The sequence below is a fragment of the Chanos chanos genome, chromosome 2, assembly GCF_902362185.1.
Source record: "Chanos chanos chromosome 2, fChaCha1.1, whole genome shotgun sequence".
NCBI classification, from domain to species: Eukaryota; Metazoa; Chordata; class Actinopteri; order Gonorynchiformes; family Chanidae; genus Chanos; species Chanos chanos.
This window is the reverse complement of record NC_044496.1, coordinates 43,190,969-43,210,216: the sequence shown is the minus strand read 5'-3', so window position 1 is coordinate 43,210,216 and position 19,248 is coordinate 43,190,969. Positions and strand designations below refer to the sequence as shown.

At 39.6% G+C, this 19,248-nt stretch overlaps 1 protein-coding gene across 1 annotated transcript in view; it reads left to right on the top strand.

Moving 5' to 3' along the window:
- aff2 (AF4/FMR2 family, member 2) overlaps positions 1–19,248 on the top strand; it is a 140,251-nt gene that overhangs the window by 97,501 nt on the left and 23,502 nt on the right. The window contains exons 8-9 of the mRNA XM_030765815.1: positions 2,842–2,893; positions 5,869–5,906. Of these exons, the coding sequence (XP_030621675.1) occupies positions 2,842–2,893; positions 5,869–5,906 (90 nt within the window). The remainder of the gene's footprint in view (positions 1–2,841; positions 2,894–5,868; positions 5,907–19,248) is intronic.

The following is a 19,248-nucleotide window of genomic DNA, read 5'->3' as shown; positions in this document are numbered from 1 at the left end:
TCTTGCCAAAACACTTCAAATAAAATGGGCAGAATATGAGGCCAGCAGGCAACATGCAGAGAGAAGAATTATGATACCTATTGTCTTTGAAAAAAAGAGGACTTTGAAATGCTAATAATTCTGTGAATGTTGCTGCTTAATCCACTCCTCACCCTGCTGTGAACTGCATGAGCCACACTTGATTTAGGTGCCCAGTCTGAGTCAGTGCTCTGACTGACAGCTGTGTCACTGTGCTGGAGCCAACATACATTAGGGCTGAATTCAAACCGCCAAATTCCCAGGAAGATGCCCAGGATTTCAGCAACTCTGGAAAAAAAAAATGACGAACAATATGAAAAATGCTTCTCAATTTTCTGTTGTAAACAAACTTGTTGGCACGTAGGTCCTCAAAGGGTTTTAGAAGCCTTACAGAGTGTAGTCGGTAAGTACTTAGCTGAATTAAACAGCACCACTCTGGAACAAATTGAGCTAATTTGCATACTGGATCATTTGCTTTAATGAAATGGTGTTATAACGAGTGGTGGCATTGAGAAAAGCCATGCCGAGCCGTGCGTCTCAATTCATGTGTTAATGGTTATGATATCTGGAGAGGTACCACTAGTCACGTTGTTTTTCTTGGCTTCGATACCTCCTCAAATAAATGCGTGGTACATTTTGATCCTGTGCTGCTCGAATTTGCTTTTAAAACCATCTGGCCTCTTTCACAAGCATGAAAGAATATGTCATCCAAAATTTTACAATTATTAGATAACACTCACCAAATGTATCTATTGGCCAAACAGAAGGAACGACTCAAAAAGGAGCATTGTGTTTTAAAGGAGAAATTCACTGTACTGAGTAATTTACATGAAGAGAACGGTAACGCTTTATTCTGTGTGTGGATGTAAAACTGTAATCGTTTTAGAAAAGCTTGTTGACCTTTCACAAAAAGTTGGTCCAGCGATATAGGACACAACATCACACAATACATAGTTGTGCTGTCTTGAAAGCATATGCTCAAAAATGCAATATTTTCACTTTTGCTCTCTACAGAATTTTTCGAAGCATTCACTCTGCTTTTTTTCAATACATGTTCTTACCTTTACAGCCTTGTCTTATTTTAACTTATTGGAACAAATAAAACTCAACTTACCTCCTCCATGTCTTTGTGGTTACAAGGCTAATTTAGCAGAGTGGTAAACACTGGACCAATTAGCCATTAAAAATAGTTCCACTCTTTAACAGAAACTGTCCAGATGGTTTACCCTCATGCCTTGGTATGTGTAGTAAACGGTTGTGTTTGCATTAGATAGCTACAGCTACATTTTTGTGGTATCCTTCAAAAGGTGCCCAGGGGCTAATTGTTTATTTCGACGACCTCATTTGGTTAAAGAATCAATCATCAGCCGTTGTTTAAAACAGATGTGGATTGAATATGTCCTCATCATTTATTAGGGCTTGAGGCTATCTTTAAGCTACGAGTGTTTTTATACACCTCTTTGTGGTGCCATAAAAAGTAGAAACTCGTGTCTCTTTCCAGAATGCAAAATGCAGTAACCGCACTCCTCCACTCTACTAGGTTTATGTGAGAGTCTCTTTGGGCGGTGCATGTGTGTGTTTGTGTGTCTGTGTCTGTGTATGTGTCTGTGTATGTGTATGTGTACATCTATGTGTCTGTGTCTGCGTCTGTGACTGTGTTTGTGCTGGTGACTTTTTTTTTTTTATTTGTATAAACTGCATGTATTGGCTTAAAATTCTGAGAACTTGGGAAGAGAAAAACAGAAGACCGAATGAAAGAAACAGGCAAACAGACTCCATCATACACAAACACACACATGCTCACACACACACACACACACAAACACACTCTAACACAACAAACCTACAGATCAGTTTCTATGAAATCACAATCCTTCTCGAGGAGCTCACCTCAAGCACCTGGCATGCTGAGTAGGTCTTTCCTGACATCTGTTAAACATTATGAGGGTAATGACTGGTAGTTTTGTTCAAAGTTCTACTCCATCGACATTGCTGCACGACAGCTTAGGTCATAGAAAACTAAACCTTAAACACATTTCCTCCATTTATAAGGGTATTTTATTGTTCCAGCATTGGGGAAAATTCCTCAGTTGGCCCCTTTTTACTGCTGTGTTGTGTTCTAGTGGCTAGCAAGACAAGAGTCCCTCTTCAGAAATGCAGGTCGTGAGCTCCGTCGTCTGCTGGCAGCTTTCAGATGATGTCATTGCTCTGTATCTGAACCATTTTATTCAGATGACATCATTTGAAATGCTTGGGTTTTTGTAGTTGTATTAATGACAGCGGAGTGTTTTGTTAATTTATTTAGTTATGTATTTGGTCTTTCACTCGCTGGATTGTGACATGATATTTACAGCACTTGAGTGTTATCACCAATTAATGGCTTAAACAGGAGTCATAGATTCTGTATGCAGCAGTTTAGTGTAACGTAACTGATTATATAGAATAATCAGCTGGCAAATAAAGCCATGACACTTTTGGATAGGTTCCAGTAGCAGGTGGGTCCATTTCCTAGTGTTAAAGTACTGCACAGCTGCAGGTATGTACTATATTATCATGTAAAAACCTACGTGAAATACTATTCATGCAACTTTTTTTCAGTAGGCCTACTGTAAATCTCAAGTCTGATTTTGGGTAATTCTAGACTGATTTAAGTCAAGCATGGGTGCTTTCTGAAGAAAGAGGGTCTTAACAAAATATTTAAGACTAATACATGTCAAACCTAATTGCTCTTTTTGGGTTTGTTTGGGTTTTTTTTTTCCTTTTCTTGCTGCTGGGAGCTAAAATGTTGACCTCTTGAGGCCTTATGTATTTTTTTCCCCCCAGAATGCTAGAGGATGATCTGAAAATCAGCAGTGATGAAGAAGACAGTGAGCAGGTAGGTTAGCCCTTGAGTGTGTGATCATCTGCACTGATTCACTGTGTTTTTGTTTTGTTTTGTTTTGTTTTGTTTTGTTTTGTTTTGTTTTGTTTTGTTTTGTTTTGTTTTGTTTTGTTTTGTTTTGTAGGGGGAGTTGCATAGTCTGTGAAATATAGCGTACTCAAATTTCACAAGACATAATGTTTACATAATTTCCTCTGTGTACTTAACATGCTGATACAATGAATTGCATTTAACATTGCATATTTAGCTTTAAAAAACCCTGACATTTCATTTTCATCAGTTATGTGTGGACAGATGTGTTATAGTGGAAATATAGAGCCTAAGACTAAGTCAAATTAGATTCTTCACTATGGCAACTACTGTATGTCCCAGTGTAAATGTCATGTAATGAAATACTACTGTGATGAGTTGCATCAAGTATTTGTGGTGCATTTCACTGAGTCTCATATACAGTTAGGTCTGATTACACATCTGTACCAAAAGGCAGATTAAGCTCAGAGCTTTAGTTTGCCACCAACAAATTAATAGAAGGTAGCCGGGGGTAAATCTCTTCACTAGCTTATAAACACAACATGTATCTGTATGCTTGGTGTGTTTGAGTGTGTGTGTGTGTGTGTCTGTAAAATAATTTTAATTTTACCAACAGACATTCTCTTTACGTCATAGTCCCAATTTTGGAAAAAAAAAAATAACGTGTTATTTCAAGCACATCAGTGCATCTGCATATATCTATATTCTACAGCTTTTTTATAGCAGACACAGACGATGAGCTAAACAAAAAGGCCCTGCCAAATCTGGAACTGTTTTTAGTGACTCACATCCCTTGATCAGTTCAGTGGAAATCAGCCCTGTCAAACAGTGCTGGATTTATATTTACAAGTCTGGGCTTACTTTTTAATCATTTAAAGTCCCTCGCAGTCCTCCAAATTGAAAAGGATACTGGTGAGAGTGATAGCCAGAGATGGCAGGGCCAACTAATGATATTTTTACAAGGGGTATTGAAGTTCAATGACATCATTTGTTAAGGGAGAGAAGATAATGAGGTTTGAGGAAGTAGGCCTGACGAGAGAGGAGGCTTTTAATCTGATGTCTAAAATCCTGCATAATCAAAAGCTAATCTCCAAAATGAAGTGAGCCGTGTTCTTGGCCTATCTAAAACCAGTGTTGAAGCAAAGCAAGCTTTACTCATTCATTTTATTCTACTGAAAAGAATCCATATATTGGTGTACAGCTAACAAGTGCAGAAATTAGACCATTTGAGACAGTTTAGAAAAAATGCTACTGTTATATTGAATCTGTAGAGGGTTTATAAGAAAGTTTATAATAACTTATTTAGAAATTTAGTTGTGTATAGTAGTTGCACATGTATGTTGATCTGCTCAGTGGTTGTCATCTGAGAAAGCACAATCGCTGAATATAACTGGAAAATCCATGCTAAATCAGTGGACGACTGATGATTTCCAGCTGGTTTCAATCATACGAAGCACGCTGTAAAATTGCCGGTCTAAAATTGCTGATTATACCCTTTTTGATACAAATGCAGCATTTGTGGTCTGACATCTCACGCATGTATCATGTTTTGAATGGCTTCAGTCAAGTGTTCATCCCACTAGGCGCTGTGTTAAAACGTTTCGTCACACCAGCTTTTTGAAGGAGTCTAATTTGATCCCAACCACAATAAAGGCAACAGGCCATCCCTCACTAGAAATGTTTCCTGGATTTGCTACCATCAGAACCTCTGGAAACCAAGTTTCCACCTAAGCATGATAGGGGGGCCTGCAGTTCAAATAGTTTACAGAAGTATGTGTATGCGTACCTCACCCCAATCCCAAGCTGCGTTGCTTAGCAACGTCCGAATTGGAGAAAGAAGGAAGGAGCTCAAATCCCCACAGAGTGGGAAACAGCAATAAGAATGCTGCTGACAGATGATCTGGGTTGTTTCATCTAATACACTGTGAAGATCACTGGCTCCTTTCTTCAATGATAAATGGACTGTACACAGATCAATGGCCACAGCAATAAACTCTGGGCCCCGTCTACACCATGCCTCGGCGGGGCTAGATTGCAGTGGCCAACTGCTTCAAATGACGTTCATGTGTGAGTAGGATATTTCAATCCATCCCCATTTAAGCTAGATAGATATATTTTTTAAAGAACCTGACACCACATGGAATTGGCTCTCTCTCAGAGACTTGTGAAGGAATAGCTTGGATGTTGTCAAAAGGATGAATGATACTGCAGTATGATCAGAAATTGTTCATATTCTCCCTTATTTATAATGATTCTATTTTGATTTCTTGAAAAGACATTTGTTTCTTTTTGTTCATTTGGTGGGTCTCATCCTTCTCCTTCTTCTTCTCCTTCTTCTTCTTCTTCTTCTTCTTCTTCTTCTTCTTCTTCTTCTTCTTCACATCATGTTCAGACAAAATTCTTGTTCCATTTTAGATACATCTAGAAAGTATTTAAATGGTTTAATCTTCTCTTAAATACAGGAACATTAGGTTTTTAGACCTGCAAATTAAACCATCCTCAAATTTACTTTTAGGGAATAGTTAGTCATTAAGAGTTTGTGAGTATTAGTTATGTGTAATTCAGATAATAGTGGTCACTGTGGGGAGCTCTTAAATTAACAAGCTTCCAAAATCCCAGAAACCCAAATGCTAAAAAAATCAGTAATAACAGCCACAAGCGAACATTGATCTGTCCGGATATGCCTCACTGCTCTGTCTAAGTAGCCATGTTTCAAGATTCAAAGGAAACAAAAAGGCTGCATGGGGTAGGCTGAACATGAATGCTTGAACATGTAGTCACAGTAATCATGAAGTTGCTGCCTTTCATCCTTTTTCTTCTTTGCTTTCATCGTTTGTCATGCATAGAGGCGTTTTGTACTGATCTTCAACTTCAGCAGTACTCATTCATCCCAACCTGCACCCGTTTAACTGGTTTTTCTTTTTTTTTCTCTTTCATAGGCTCCAGAGAAACCCAAGCCCAGGAGTACACCTCTTAAGTAAGTAGCCGCTGGAGCCTGATGCTCTACTTGCCTCTTTCAGTGCCGTATTATGACAAGCCTCAGAACAGGAACGCTTTCTGTCTCAAAAATGCAAAACGTTAGTTAAGAATAGATAGCAGTAGAACCACTGATCTACTGAAAATAAAATTTGCAGTTTGTGTGATAGGCAATCATTTAATCTACACTAATCAATCATGTGGACCAGTGAAAAAGGATTAGGCCTCTTAATTTATATACCATTTCTTTTTGTGCTGAACTCAGTTGCTAGGTGCTTATCCTTTTTCTGTATTATAAATCCTATATTATGAATTCTGGAGAATTCTCTCTCTCTCTCTCTCTCTCTCTCTCTCTCTCTCTCTCTCTCTCTCTCTCTCTCTCTCTCTCTCTCTCTCTCTCTTTCTTTCTTTCCTTCTTTTTCGTCATTTCTAATCATTGTGTGGGTGATAGCTTTGGCAAGCGCTGGTGAGGTGTGAACAGGGGCCTCATTAGGCTGACAGGGGGAAACATGGCCTGCAGCCCTTTTCTTGGCCAGAGAGTGAGAGACTGGAAGATGCTACAAGCATTCTCTAGGCCATGACTCTCCCAGAACTCCCCTGTGTGGCGCTGGGAGCCAACACTGCAGGGTAGGCTCCAGCCTACCAACACTGCATGCAGAGGGTGAGAACAAGGCTGGTGGGCATGTAGGGATTCACAGTTAAACATCATGGGTGGTATATTTTGATTACCCTAGAGGTCGTTCAGAGGCATGGATTGATTTGCGATGAGACTTCGCTGGGAGAACCAAGTGCTATTAAGAGGAAGAATTTTTGGTTTGAAAACTTAATTTGGTGCAAACAACTGTAAAGATTCTAAACGCATTCTAAAAATGCTGTGACATGAGTCAGGGCTGCTCACATGCACAACTGACACAAGCCATCATGCTGTAAAAAAAGTGTGAAGAAAGCCAGTTAATCTTTTCAGCTAGTTTGATAGTGAGATACTCTTTCAGCCATGTGTTCTTTAATGGGAATAGGATTATCTGATGTCTGCTGTCATCATCTGACACAAGTGGTGATTTGTGACTTGTTACTTTCATCTATGATTTCATAATGACAGAAGGTGCTTAGAAAAGTGTTGCATTTTTCCCTCTGCTGAAGAGTAGTTCTCCCTCCTCTGTGACTGGATGTCTATGAAGGGTGATCTTTTTCACCACTTTATTTCACTACATCTGTTCAATAACACTAATTAGCATATGTCATCTTTTCTGCTATTTGTTGGCAGTTCTGCTTTACATACATCACTTGTCACAAAGTAGCTTCGTATCATCTATCTATCTATCTATCTATCTATCTATCTATCTATCTATCTATCTATCTATCTATCTATCTATCTGTCTATCTGTCTGTCTGTCTATCTATTATCTATCTGTCCGTCTGTCTGTCTGTCTATCTATCTATCTATGTCTCTTCATGGAGCATTTGATATGTAACATATGACAGAATTTAAATGCGCTCAGTGAATAGCATTGAAATGGAGAATGCCTTGGAAAATTTGATTTGCCGTAGATGATGCCCAAAATTTCTGCCAGAGATTTTGTTTTGCCTCAGTGAAGAGTACCTGTTTGCCCCACTGCCAGAGGGCACAGCCCCAACAGTTGGAATGTGCCCATTAAAACATTGCCCACAGATTACCCTGGGGCACCACACAGTAGTGTACTACCAACACCTGCCTGGGACTGGCTGGTCCATGCTAACACTCAAATGGTTATTCCATAAGGTTTGTTCTGATTCAGGGAAAGAGCCATTTAGAGTGATGATCCAGGATCAGATCTTGACGGTTTCAAAATTAGTTTTAATAACAGTGAGGTAAACCAACAAACTAATCCCAGAACAGCACTTAAAGGCATCACCTATGCAGAGATTGTCTCTGTGGCCATGACTGAGACTGTATTTCAGATTCCATAGACTTGCTACAGCATCAGAGCATGTAAACAATGCTCAAGGAATGTTTTCAAACACAAAACCACAACCAAAGATCATTTGTATGGCCATATAAAATTTGAGGCAAAAGACTAGTGTTATTAAAACAAAATGCTCCCTTAACTATATATGCTCTAGCTTGAGCTTTCCCTGAAAACAGGATTTTTTTTGGTCAATACACCTAGCAACTGAGGTACTACAGCATGTCTAAGTGCTATTGACATGTGCTGTGAACTAAGGGAAAGAGGCTGACTGAGGGTAAATCTATTGACTTGTTTTGAGACCTCATTTTGTTGGTGGATAGAATTTGGTAAGGCTGTTGAGATACATACTGCATGTTAATACAGTCTCTTACCCATCATATCTCAAATCAATACAACATTTGAATCTTCTATCTATCTATCTATCTATCTATCTATCTATCTATCTATCTATCTATCTATCTATCTATCTATCTGTCTGTCTGTCTGTCTGTCTGTCTGTCTGTCTGTCATATTTAAAAACTTTTTACTATCCATCTGAAACACGCTTTGATAAAGACGTAGAACATTATGAAGAAAAACACCCCAAGAGTAAGTCTGCTTTATATGCCAGTTTTCTGGCAATTTAAATTTTATGCTTCTAGTTGAAGGCTATGCATGTTTTGCATGTTTTTTTGTTTGTTTGTTTTTAGTTTTTGTTTTTTTTTGGTTTTGTTTTGGTTTTGTTTTGTTTTTTTGCAAAATCGAAAGGATTGGCAGGCAGAGTTAATGTCAGTGCGCCTGATAAATGTGGTGGCCTGGAAGTTTCCAGAAAGAAAAAAAAAGTTTTAAATATAGTCACACATAATTCAATAGCTGTCTGTTTGATTTAGAGGGCAACTTTGCTAAGGAGGTTTCCCTGTTTGTTGTGCAAGTTTTGTTTAACCTCAGTTGAATGTAGTTAAGGGGTTTTGCCCCCCTCTCTCTCTCTTTCTCTCTCTGTCTCTCTCTCTCTCTCTCTCTCTCTCTATAAGTTTGTTTGTATGAATGTATGTATGCATATTAATATTTTGAGATGATCTCAGCAAGATATCATCTTTGCTATCAGCTGATTTTCGTCTTGGCTGTCTTTATCTTACTCTTCCATAATATGGATCACATTTACTCTACCCACAATTCTTGATTTCCCCTCTTCTCTCAGCCAACAATCTAATGTGCATCTTGTTTACATTATTTGCAGAGCATCCTGTTTACATTATTTGCAGTGTTTTCCTCCAAGCCAAAACTAGCAAAAAGAAACCATGTTACAAACAACATAAATCTTAAATTTCTAGTGTGTGTGTGACCACTTTTGTTGATATTTAATATGAAGATAAGCCTTTTGTTAATGTTTTATTGTTAGAGAATTAGTAAAGATATTTTATTGGCTTTTGCTGAAATCCAAAAACAGCAACAGTTTCAACAATCTTTATCTGTTTAAAGAAACTCCAAATGAAGAGGTGCCACTAAATTGCATTTCCAAGTACTCCAAGATTTAAATAAATTTGAAAGAAATAATTTGGCATCTTAAATAGTCATGTTTTGCAGTCCATAGCTTTATGATTTTACCACAAATGTCAATAATTAAACACTGTTTGGCCATGATCTGTTCTACAATCTCAGAAAGTAAAAGAAAAAGACAAAGTTATAGCAGCCAAGTTGCACCTCTCTTTATGGGTTCATCCATTTCGTTTGTGTCACCGCTGACTAAAGTGACCACTTTTATTTGTATACCCTATTAGAATCAGAAAATTGCCATGTACACTCACACACCACCATTTCATCAACTATCCTACCACCCCCCCCCCCTCCCCCCGCCTTCCAACCATATCATGGAGCTTGAAAGTAAATGTTATGAAGGTGGCGGGTGGAAAAAAAAAATGTGCGTATTGAGTTTACCTCCATAGACGGGTCTGCACTGATACCAATCTCTGTGAGCAGTCAAGCAGCAAATACATCACCAACTCCACAGGCTGGGAAAAGGGAAGCAGACAGAGACAGAGAGGGAGAGGGGGAGAGGGAAGCATGCCTCTCTGCTCCTCTATTTTCTCAGCTATCATTATTCATCTCTGCTGTGGCTCGCCCTGCTATGTATCATATCTGTGCCATATCACCATCATCATCGCTCATTCCAAACAATATGTTTTAATGTATGACTGTAAAATGGGCCCTACTATTTCACTCCACTCACTCTGATGCTTGTGTTGTGACATTAGCAACTGGCAGGTAACAACAAAGCACCTCAAAAAAAATGTTACTTTTCTTTTTCCTTTTGGCTTTAGATGGCTGTATTAAGGATGATGGGCAGCAGCTTTCATTGCCGTTTGCTCATTCTTTCTATATATCTTAAAGCAGTGTTATCCTGTCATATTGGATTAATTGGGTGTTTGTGCAAGTTTGGTTTTTTTGTTGTTGTTGTTTTTCCACCCTTGGTTTTTGTGATATTTTGTATTTTTGTTGTTTAATTGTGGGGGCACTACATTATATTTCTTAAATCAGAACAATGGTGGTTCATACCCTAAATCCACTGATTTATGAGGGCCAAAGATTTAAATTCTAATCATGGTAAAGGCTGAGGGCTACTGATGCTATTCCATTTGAACAATCTATAAACACACAGTTTCTCATGGTAATGGGAGATAGTCATCATTCATCAAGTGGAAATGAAGAAAGAGGAGAGAGAGATAGGAAAGGAGAGATGGAGAGAAGGCAAAAGGAGAGGTAATTACTCTACCTGGCCAGGGTGCTGGAGGTCTAACACAGACGTCCATCTCAGGCAGCCCCATTTAATTACTTCTTTATGTGGAGGCTCCCCCCAGCTATTTTATGTATTACACTGTAATTGGCTGTGCAGAGGTGCCTCAGCTACATGGCTCCGATGACCACACTTTCATCTTTTGAATAAATATCCTGGCTGTGCATTGATAGGTGTTAGACAGATGTCTTTGTAAAGCACCTGTATAAAGTCACTTTTATAAAACAAAATGATTTAAATTGTAAAACAATAAGGAAGTCATACTAGGCCTAAGCTACTACTGTGGAAATTGTGGCACCTTGTATTTCTTCCCCCCTCTACAGGAGTATTCACAGTGATAGGAGTATGAGAGCTTATTCCCTCTGCAGCAAAATGAGTGGCAGACTCTTCTGAATAGATGTTTCCGATGAGACTCACGGGGCCACAGGCCACAGTCTAGACAAGCTTTAAATGCAGTTTGTCTTTGAAGAGCAGCTATTATGTATGTGCTTGCTTCTGTGTGTGTGTGTGTGTGTGTGTGTGTGTGTGTGTGTGTGTGTGTATGAGAGAGAGAGAAAACAGAAAGAAAGAGGCAGTATGAGAGGTCCATGCCTCATCGTAAGAGGGGGGTAAATTCGCAGCTCCACTAATTTGCTTGTCTGGAGAAAAAGACAGAGAGGGTGTAGAGGCATGAAACGTGAGGCATTCTTGGCAAAATTCCCTCTGTGAAGGCAATTAAAAAAGAGGAGATACCGAACAAGAGCATTACAGTGAAGGGGAAAATAAGATCTAGCAGTGTGACACGGTAAACCATAGAGGAGAGATAGTGTTTCAGTGTTTTCTTTGAGTGATGTGATCTGTCTCAGGGACTGTGCCCATAGTCTGACCTTGTTTCTCCCAGAGAAAGGAAAGACCCATCCGTCCATCCATCCATCCAACCATCCATCCATCCGTCCTCTCTAGAAGCAATGACAGACTAGTTTTCCCTGCTTTTCACCAAAGTCGCCCCACCATATGTATGCCAAACTTTATGGCTAACTACTGTGGTGAAACCAGACGACTTGTTTTCTACATAAAGTGAAATTCAAGCTGTACCATTACAGGTCAATATCAAGTCATTTTAGAGTCCATTTTTAAGGTTCAAAAGTCCAGCACAGAATGGTATTTCATGCACTGTGGTAAATTGGAAAACAAGAATAAGTGGAAAAATGCTCTGGATTAATGACTGTTCTTCCCATAAACCTATTATTCTGAAATTGGCTGCACATTTCTCGAATACCTAATTGCTTAATAACTGCCAATCCATGGCTGATTGGCTGCTGGAATGAGCTTAGCACAATGCACTCTCAAGTTAAGCCAAGTCTGATATCAAACTCAATAAAAAGTTGATGTTGAAATCCTTAGTTAATGTTGAAGTCTTCAAATTCAATGGTGAGGAAATTCAAGATACAGATAATTCCCTTGACATGGATGGACTCACAGCTCTTTGCCAAAGCCAATATAAAGATACAGTCGATAAATCAAGCATAGAGTCAATTAAATTCTAATTTCAATCAGATGTAAAACCGTCAGAGTCAAGAGGAACAGGTGGTGGACTCTGGTTCCAAAATCAAAGTACAGATTGTTTGGCCTGTGTGCACAGCACTTGTTTTTGCCGAGGGTTATTCATCATTTACGCCAGATGCTTACCATTTCAGACCCTTTGCGTCATCACATCAACTAAGCTGTACATCACCGAGAACAAATGTGATAAAGCAATATGGTTTTTGGGCTGACAGAAATTTGAAATCTATAATATTTTTTTCTTAAGAACATGTATAGTCATTTGTTTTCCTCTAAGCACATCCACTCTGGAAAAAAACGTGTTTAGAAACCAGTAACAGCTCAGTCATAAAAATGATGACTGTCTCATAAAAGAATATGAAAAACAATTCTTTAAGATTGATTTATCGGTGTGGTTTACAAGTGGTTTACAATATATAGTTAAACGCTTATTTTGTAACTCCAGTGTTAAGTAACTTGTACAAATCTTTGGGCCACTTCCATTCTTCAGATATGTATGTCTAAGCTTTTCACACACTAAGCGCTTGCAGGACATGCTGATTCCGATCTGATGCTAAGATAGTGCTTTTGACACAAGGTTAGGGTATGCAGTTCACTGTGGCGAGTTTGAGCAAGCCCTGATACTGACAAGGTCTCCAGGAATTGATCTGCATTTGAAGCACTGCATACACTTTGATTTACCTACTACCTGTTAATCTGTCAGTCGGCAATGTGGACTTGGCAGGCCGTTTCAAACCACTGTTAGCCACTTGGCAGCTAATGCGACCTCACAGCTGGCTGTGTGCTTGCTTGGCTTTCCCCAGCCTTTGATATCGATATAGACGTAACTCTAGCCAGCCCACCACCACTCCCAAGCACCTCTGTCATGTCCAAGCATTGTTCCAGTCCCTGTTCTCCCAGTGCGCAAATAAAATCAACCAAGCACAACCTCAGCTACCTGCTTTGAACCTGCTGTTAGCAACCCTAGCCCATATTTTCACGACATGGGAGCGGGAGAGCAGTTAAGAAAATTGCTAAGGAAAGAATCACACACTACATATTTTCATGAAAACCTCACCAAAAGAAGGATGTGAGAAATTTCTGATGAATTTTTTCCAGCCTTTTTTTTTTTTTTGCATGGGTGAGCCAGTTCATACTGAACTAATCTGTTGCAAAACTTGTTAACTTTGCTTGAAAAGCATTATGCAAACTCATTGCCTCGACTAAATCTAATAAATGTTATTAACTGAAATCACAAAGTTAATATGAGTTAAACTAATATGAGGAATAGCATTTTCTTGATCTGGTCAAGGAAATAGGTTTTTGCTTTACACTGTATGTACATTAAGACCCTAGAATAAACATTATGCCTATCGCCAGTGAACATTATAAATATGTCTTTTGTATGGTGTAATCTGTTAACAGGGTGAAGGTCTTGTTTTCTCACTGAAGGTCTGTTTTCTCAATTTGTCTAAACTTAACTGGCCTGCTTTAAGGCCTAATGAATGAATGGAAACAGCCTTTTATTACGGAGAAGAACTTCTGTAAATCAACAAAGGACACACTGTCAGAGTGATTAGTCATTTTTGTTTTAATGCTGTTGCCCTTTTGAATTTCTGATTTTTATTGCAGTGTCATGCAATTCCTTTGTAGCTAATTGTAGCTGATGAGGATTAGCACTAGAGTTCGTTTTCAGCTTTTCTTATCTTTCTTGGGAATATTTCTGAAGAAATGCTTCGGCTCTTTCTTTGTAGATGCACACGTGATCCAAACAGACAGAAAAGCTACATACTGATCATTTGCATATCGCCTTTAAGGTCCAGAAAAAAAAAAACTGTAGCTCATTAGAATTGCAAATGAAACTTGTAAGAAGATGCATTTAACAGGGCAAATGTCCTTGGCCCATTTGTTGACCTGTGCATAAATTGCCTTGAAGACATCATCAGGCGCTATGTCAAAATTCAATAGAAGCCTCAATGGACTTGATGAAAACAAATAACCAAAAGTCTCTATATTATGCATTCATAATATAGCCATAGCAATCTCAAACCTTTTTCAAACCACTACATGAACAATGTAAGACCTGCTTTTTGTGGAAGCCAAGGGTCAGAATGGTGGGTAGTCACTGTAATCTTAACATTGTGCATTATAAAGTCTCCAAACAAGGCTTGCTTTGAAATCAGGTGTGTAGGTGATACATAGGGCCCCTAGACACACACACACACACACACACACGCATCTGTTCATTCTTTCATGCACGTACTAAACATTACAGTTTTCATATCATCAGCACCCCAGCTCTGTGTGTCATTTGATAAGCTACACAGTGTTTGTGTCTGTGTGCCTGTGTGTCTGGGCGTGCAAAGGTGTGTGGGTGGGGGTGTCTGTATTTGATGCACAGAGGGAGAAGGAGCCTCAAATACACACATGCATGTGCACACACACGCACATACACACACACACACACACACACACACACACACACGCGCACACAGGTCCTGAAGTGTCTGCTACCCCCTGCCCTCCTCCCTGACAGCCTTCTCTGAGAACACAACTGCAGGAGAGCCTTGCCTCTTTGATCACCATGACACCTCAGTTCTGAGCTCTCTCTCTCTCTCTCTCTCTCTCTCTCTATCTCTCTCTCTCTCTCTCTCTCTCTCTCTCTCTCCCTCTCTCTCTCTCTCATGTACTCACTCATTCTTTGTGTCTCAGTTCAATGTGCCTAATGTTAATTACAATAGGCTGCACTTATTATTTGGTGAGGTTGGTGTGCTCTCATGGGGAAGTGACACACGTGCACATTGTTTGTGTGACTTATTTCAAAGGTACCATAAGTTGCTTGCGGGGGTGGTTACGTGTAAATTGCTGCCAGTCCACATGTTTTACTGCTAATTACCCTTTGCAGTGTGTTATGGCAAACAAGCATTGTAGTCTAATCACTTCAGCAGGCCAGAAAGACAAATCCGCAAATATTTATTTCTGTCATATATTTTAATGAAACAGTAACAACATAGAACTCACACTATGCTGCCATTACAGAAAGAGCCGAAGACAGGCACTCAGTCACAGGAAGGTATTTGTAAACATTGCAAAAACATGATTGAGGAGCATCAGTACTTTGTTATGCAGGACAGTAACTGTACTGTCAGATCTGTGACAACACACAACAGACGTGGTTATTATCTGATTTGTCCATATGTTGGGTTATATGACATTTGTTTGCAAGGTTTGCACATGTAATTGCACAGGAGTGAAATACTCTGATACTAGTTTGATACTTTCATTGTCATAGCACTGTAGTTTTGCATCCTTTATATCTGTCTGATATGTGTTAAACTGTGATTTAATTTGGTCATATTCAGACAATGCGTAAATGAGTATCACATGAATACACACTACTAACTCTAACCCTGCTGAGCAGTTGCATGCAAGACTGTTGGCAATATAATGCCATTTAAAAACACCATGCATAGGAATGCGCCAGATAATAGCTAATCATAGGACTAGCCATAGAAATTAAACTAATAATCAGTGTATCTGACTCACATTTTCCCAATTAAACAAAAAACATAAGTTATCCACTGTTAACTACCTGGCTGGTCACTCAACCCTAATTACAAAAGGAAGGCAAAAGCACAAGCTCGAGAGATTAAAGTGAACCAAAATGAAATCAACCATGTGTTTGTTTTGGTTCATGCAAGTAGTTGTGCTGATGATCCAGCCAAATGTTTCCTCCTGCTCTGCCCCCTTGACTAATTCAGCAGTGCATTTGGATTTACAATCAATGAATCAGCCACAGTAAAAATGATGTGTATATGTATGTGTTTCAGCATACATACAGAGAGAGAGAGGGAGAGAGACAGAGAGAATAATATTGAAGATTGAAGAGAATAACTATGAGACCATCTCGACTGCCCTTAAGCAGCGAAGGTCCATGGGTCACGATTACAATTTTCTGTTTCCACTGCAAATTAGCTCACACTGAAAAAAATGACAAGAGAGATTTGCAAAATTGTTCTTGTTGGTATGATATGATCTGATTTTGCCTGTATCAGAAGTGGAAGTTCAGACTCAAAAGGGGTTACTTACATGTCTCAATTTTGTCATCAGTACTCTCTCTCTCTCTTTCTCTCTCTCTTTCTCTCTCTCTCTCTCTCTCTCTCTCTCTCTCTCTCTCTCTCTCACTCTCTCTCTCTTTCTCACACACACGTACACACTCAAACTGAGCCAACTAAGTGGTTTTGTGAGTGGTAACCATCTGGGTATGGGTGACACCTGGTTGTGTGGCAGCAGACATTAGCATGAGAGGCTTTGCTGATTTAATTAACCCCTTCCAGGTCGTAAGCAGGCTCGCTGGCTCCTCCACTCAGTTTTGGCCGCCTGTAAACGTGGCATCTGTCGAAGCTGCTAGCAGGACAGGGAGAGTTGGAATTCCTCCACGACAAATAAAGCAGCCCTGAGCAGATTTGTGGAAAATATGCCAGCGTGTTAAAGGATACTGTGTTTGCTTGGCATAAATAGTGCAGCGTAGTAATGATGTTGAGAGATTGAATGAGTTTAGGGGTTGCCATACTTTTGTGAATGCATATAACTCTACCACCACCTGGATATTTAATACTAATCTTTTGACAATTAATCATACATTTGATATACCAGTATTGCATCTTGTTTTTAACTAGAGATCTGAGGGCGGATAGATGGATGAATTGGTAGAATAATGGATGGATGGATATAATGGATGGATGGATAAGACATAAAAATAAATATTTAAAAAAAAAATATATATATATATATATATATATATATTGTTGCACTGAACTACACTGATGGACAAATGCACTGCAGCAGTCTTTATGTGAGTCACTGAAACAGCCAGAGCTCACCTTTAAAAGCACTGACAGCACCGTAACCATTATTTCCAGATCTGTTTCTCTGATTTTCAGTGTGTGTGTGTGTGTGTGTGTGTGTGTGTGTGTGTGTGTGTGTGTGTGTGTGTGTGTGTGTGTGTGTGTGCTGGCACATAAGCCAGTGGAACAGGCTGCGTCTCTGTTTATGTCAGGCGGTGAGCCTAGTCTACCATGTGCAGTGATATAGTTATGAAAGGTATTGATACTCTAAACACAGTATTGGACCATACAGCTGTAAACAATGCCAGTACAATATGTTTGGTGATATAACTGTACCCAGAGAAAACAGTACATACAGGCTTGAATTCAATGCAAGAGTGTCCATGTCCTTATTGTAGTAAATGCCCAGTCAACAGGCATACTAAGAACACATAATGGAATCTCTCATTTATAACTGCAGAGAATGAAATTTTTCCTTTCTTACTGTGTGTGAATGACAGTCAGTATTTTTCACCGTACTTAATAACACAAAGACGTATTGAGCAATAAAATCATACCCGGTTGTGTCCTGTTGCTATATGAGCCTGATAGCTTTAAAAGTAGCTGACAGCCAGAAATTTCCCATGCAACCAACTGCTGTTGTCCCCGTGAGTCAGCATTTGCATTTGTGTGGGCACTGGCACTTCAGGAATCCACTTTATACACTTTTGTAATGTGCCTTAGACAAATACTTCAAATTACTGAAGTCTGTAGCAGCACCACAAAAATAGAGATTCTACTGGAAGTTCATCATGGCATTGATCTTATTACTGTTTAGTTCAGTCAGTGTAAGGGTTATTTCTGAGCCACAAACAAGATAACCTTGAAGGAAAACCTTGATGAGAGTTTCCAGCATGTATAGGATGGGTATCCAATGATGGGCTGAAGTGAAAGAGATTCTGAGGCAGATGAGAGTAATGACACACAGTGCTACAGTTTGCACTTCCTTTTTATTAGTCTGCTAGTGTCTTCTCCACTCTGCTCAAAAGTCAGTCTTTTTTATTAGCATGTTTATTTTTTAACAACATCTGACAGAACAACATAATGCGACTACTTTAATTTGCTTGAGGGTTTTTGTTTGTTTGTTTGTTTGTTTCTGACTCATTAGAACATGGCATTCATGATGTTGTTTCAGTCTCCAGAACCTGTTTATTATCCATTCCAGCAAGTGGCAGTACTAGCACATTGGACTAATTTCTGATTCTCTTTGGAAAAAGTCCAGGTGCCGACCGCGTAACAGGTACCGTTAAGAATGGATGGAATCACTGACACCACGGCTTGCACGATGATAATTGAGCTTCATTAGCAATTAGCGACGATGCGCTGCTGTGTGTCAGGTGCCAGGGTCATGTATGTTAGCACTAATGCATGGTGGCACCGTAATAACCATGGCATCAGCGCCCTGTCAGGGAGACCATGGGCATTAGCATTGTATTGCTCAAGCTGGGTGGTCAAAGAGATGCCTGTAAGAGCATGTGAACAGGGGGACTGCAGGGGTAGGTAGAAGGGTGAGTAAGAGCTTCAGCGGGATGGCAAACAAGCTGAGACAACCCTGGTCCGTTGCACTCGCAGACAATCAAATTAATTTGAGCCCAGGCCATTAGCTGGCTGGAATACATTAGTGCATTTGCAGGGAGAGCAATATTCCAACCTTGTCATGCTGGGCCTTGCTCGGAGGGGCCATGGGCAGAAGGTTGGAGACTTTGGCCCAGACATGCTGTCACCTCACTGCAGACTAACAGAGGCAGCAGTGGGAAGAGGCTGTGCTTGTCTGGATTTGCTGTTCTTCTGCTGGTTTTCTAAGAGCAGCTTTCTTTTTTTTTTGTTTTTTCTTCTGCCCGCTGATGTTTTTGCCTCTCTCTGTAGCTGACCTAGACACTGACAGGGTCAAGACGCAGGGGTAAGATCTTGAATAAATTTCAGCCATATACAATGCTGTCAGTGAGATGCACAGAGAAAAATTGTAGGACAAACAAAACCTACTATGTCAGTCACCTAATGGGAAAAATTGAACGTTTTTTAAAAATTTACAGTGCATTCTGAATTATAAGCAACATTCCCCTAGACTTATCACCATACACAGTAGAAGAGATGCGTAGTCTATCAGCTAAAGTCCTTAAGACAACAAGCTAATCATTTCAGCTTTTCCCTAGCAGGGAGGTGACACATACTGTGCGTCTAACACTCTCAACGCAGTCTTGTTGTAATCCTGGCTGAAGT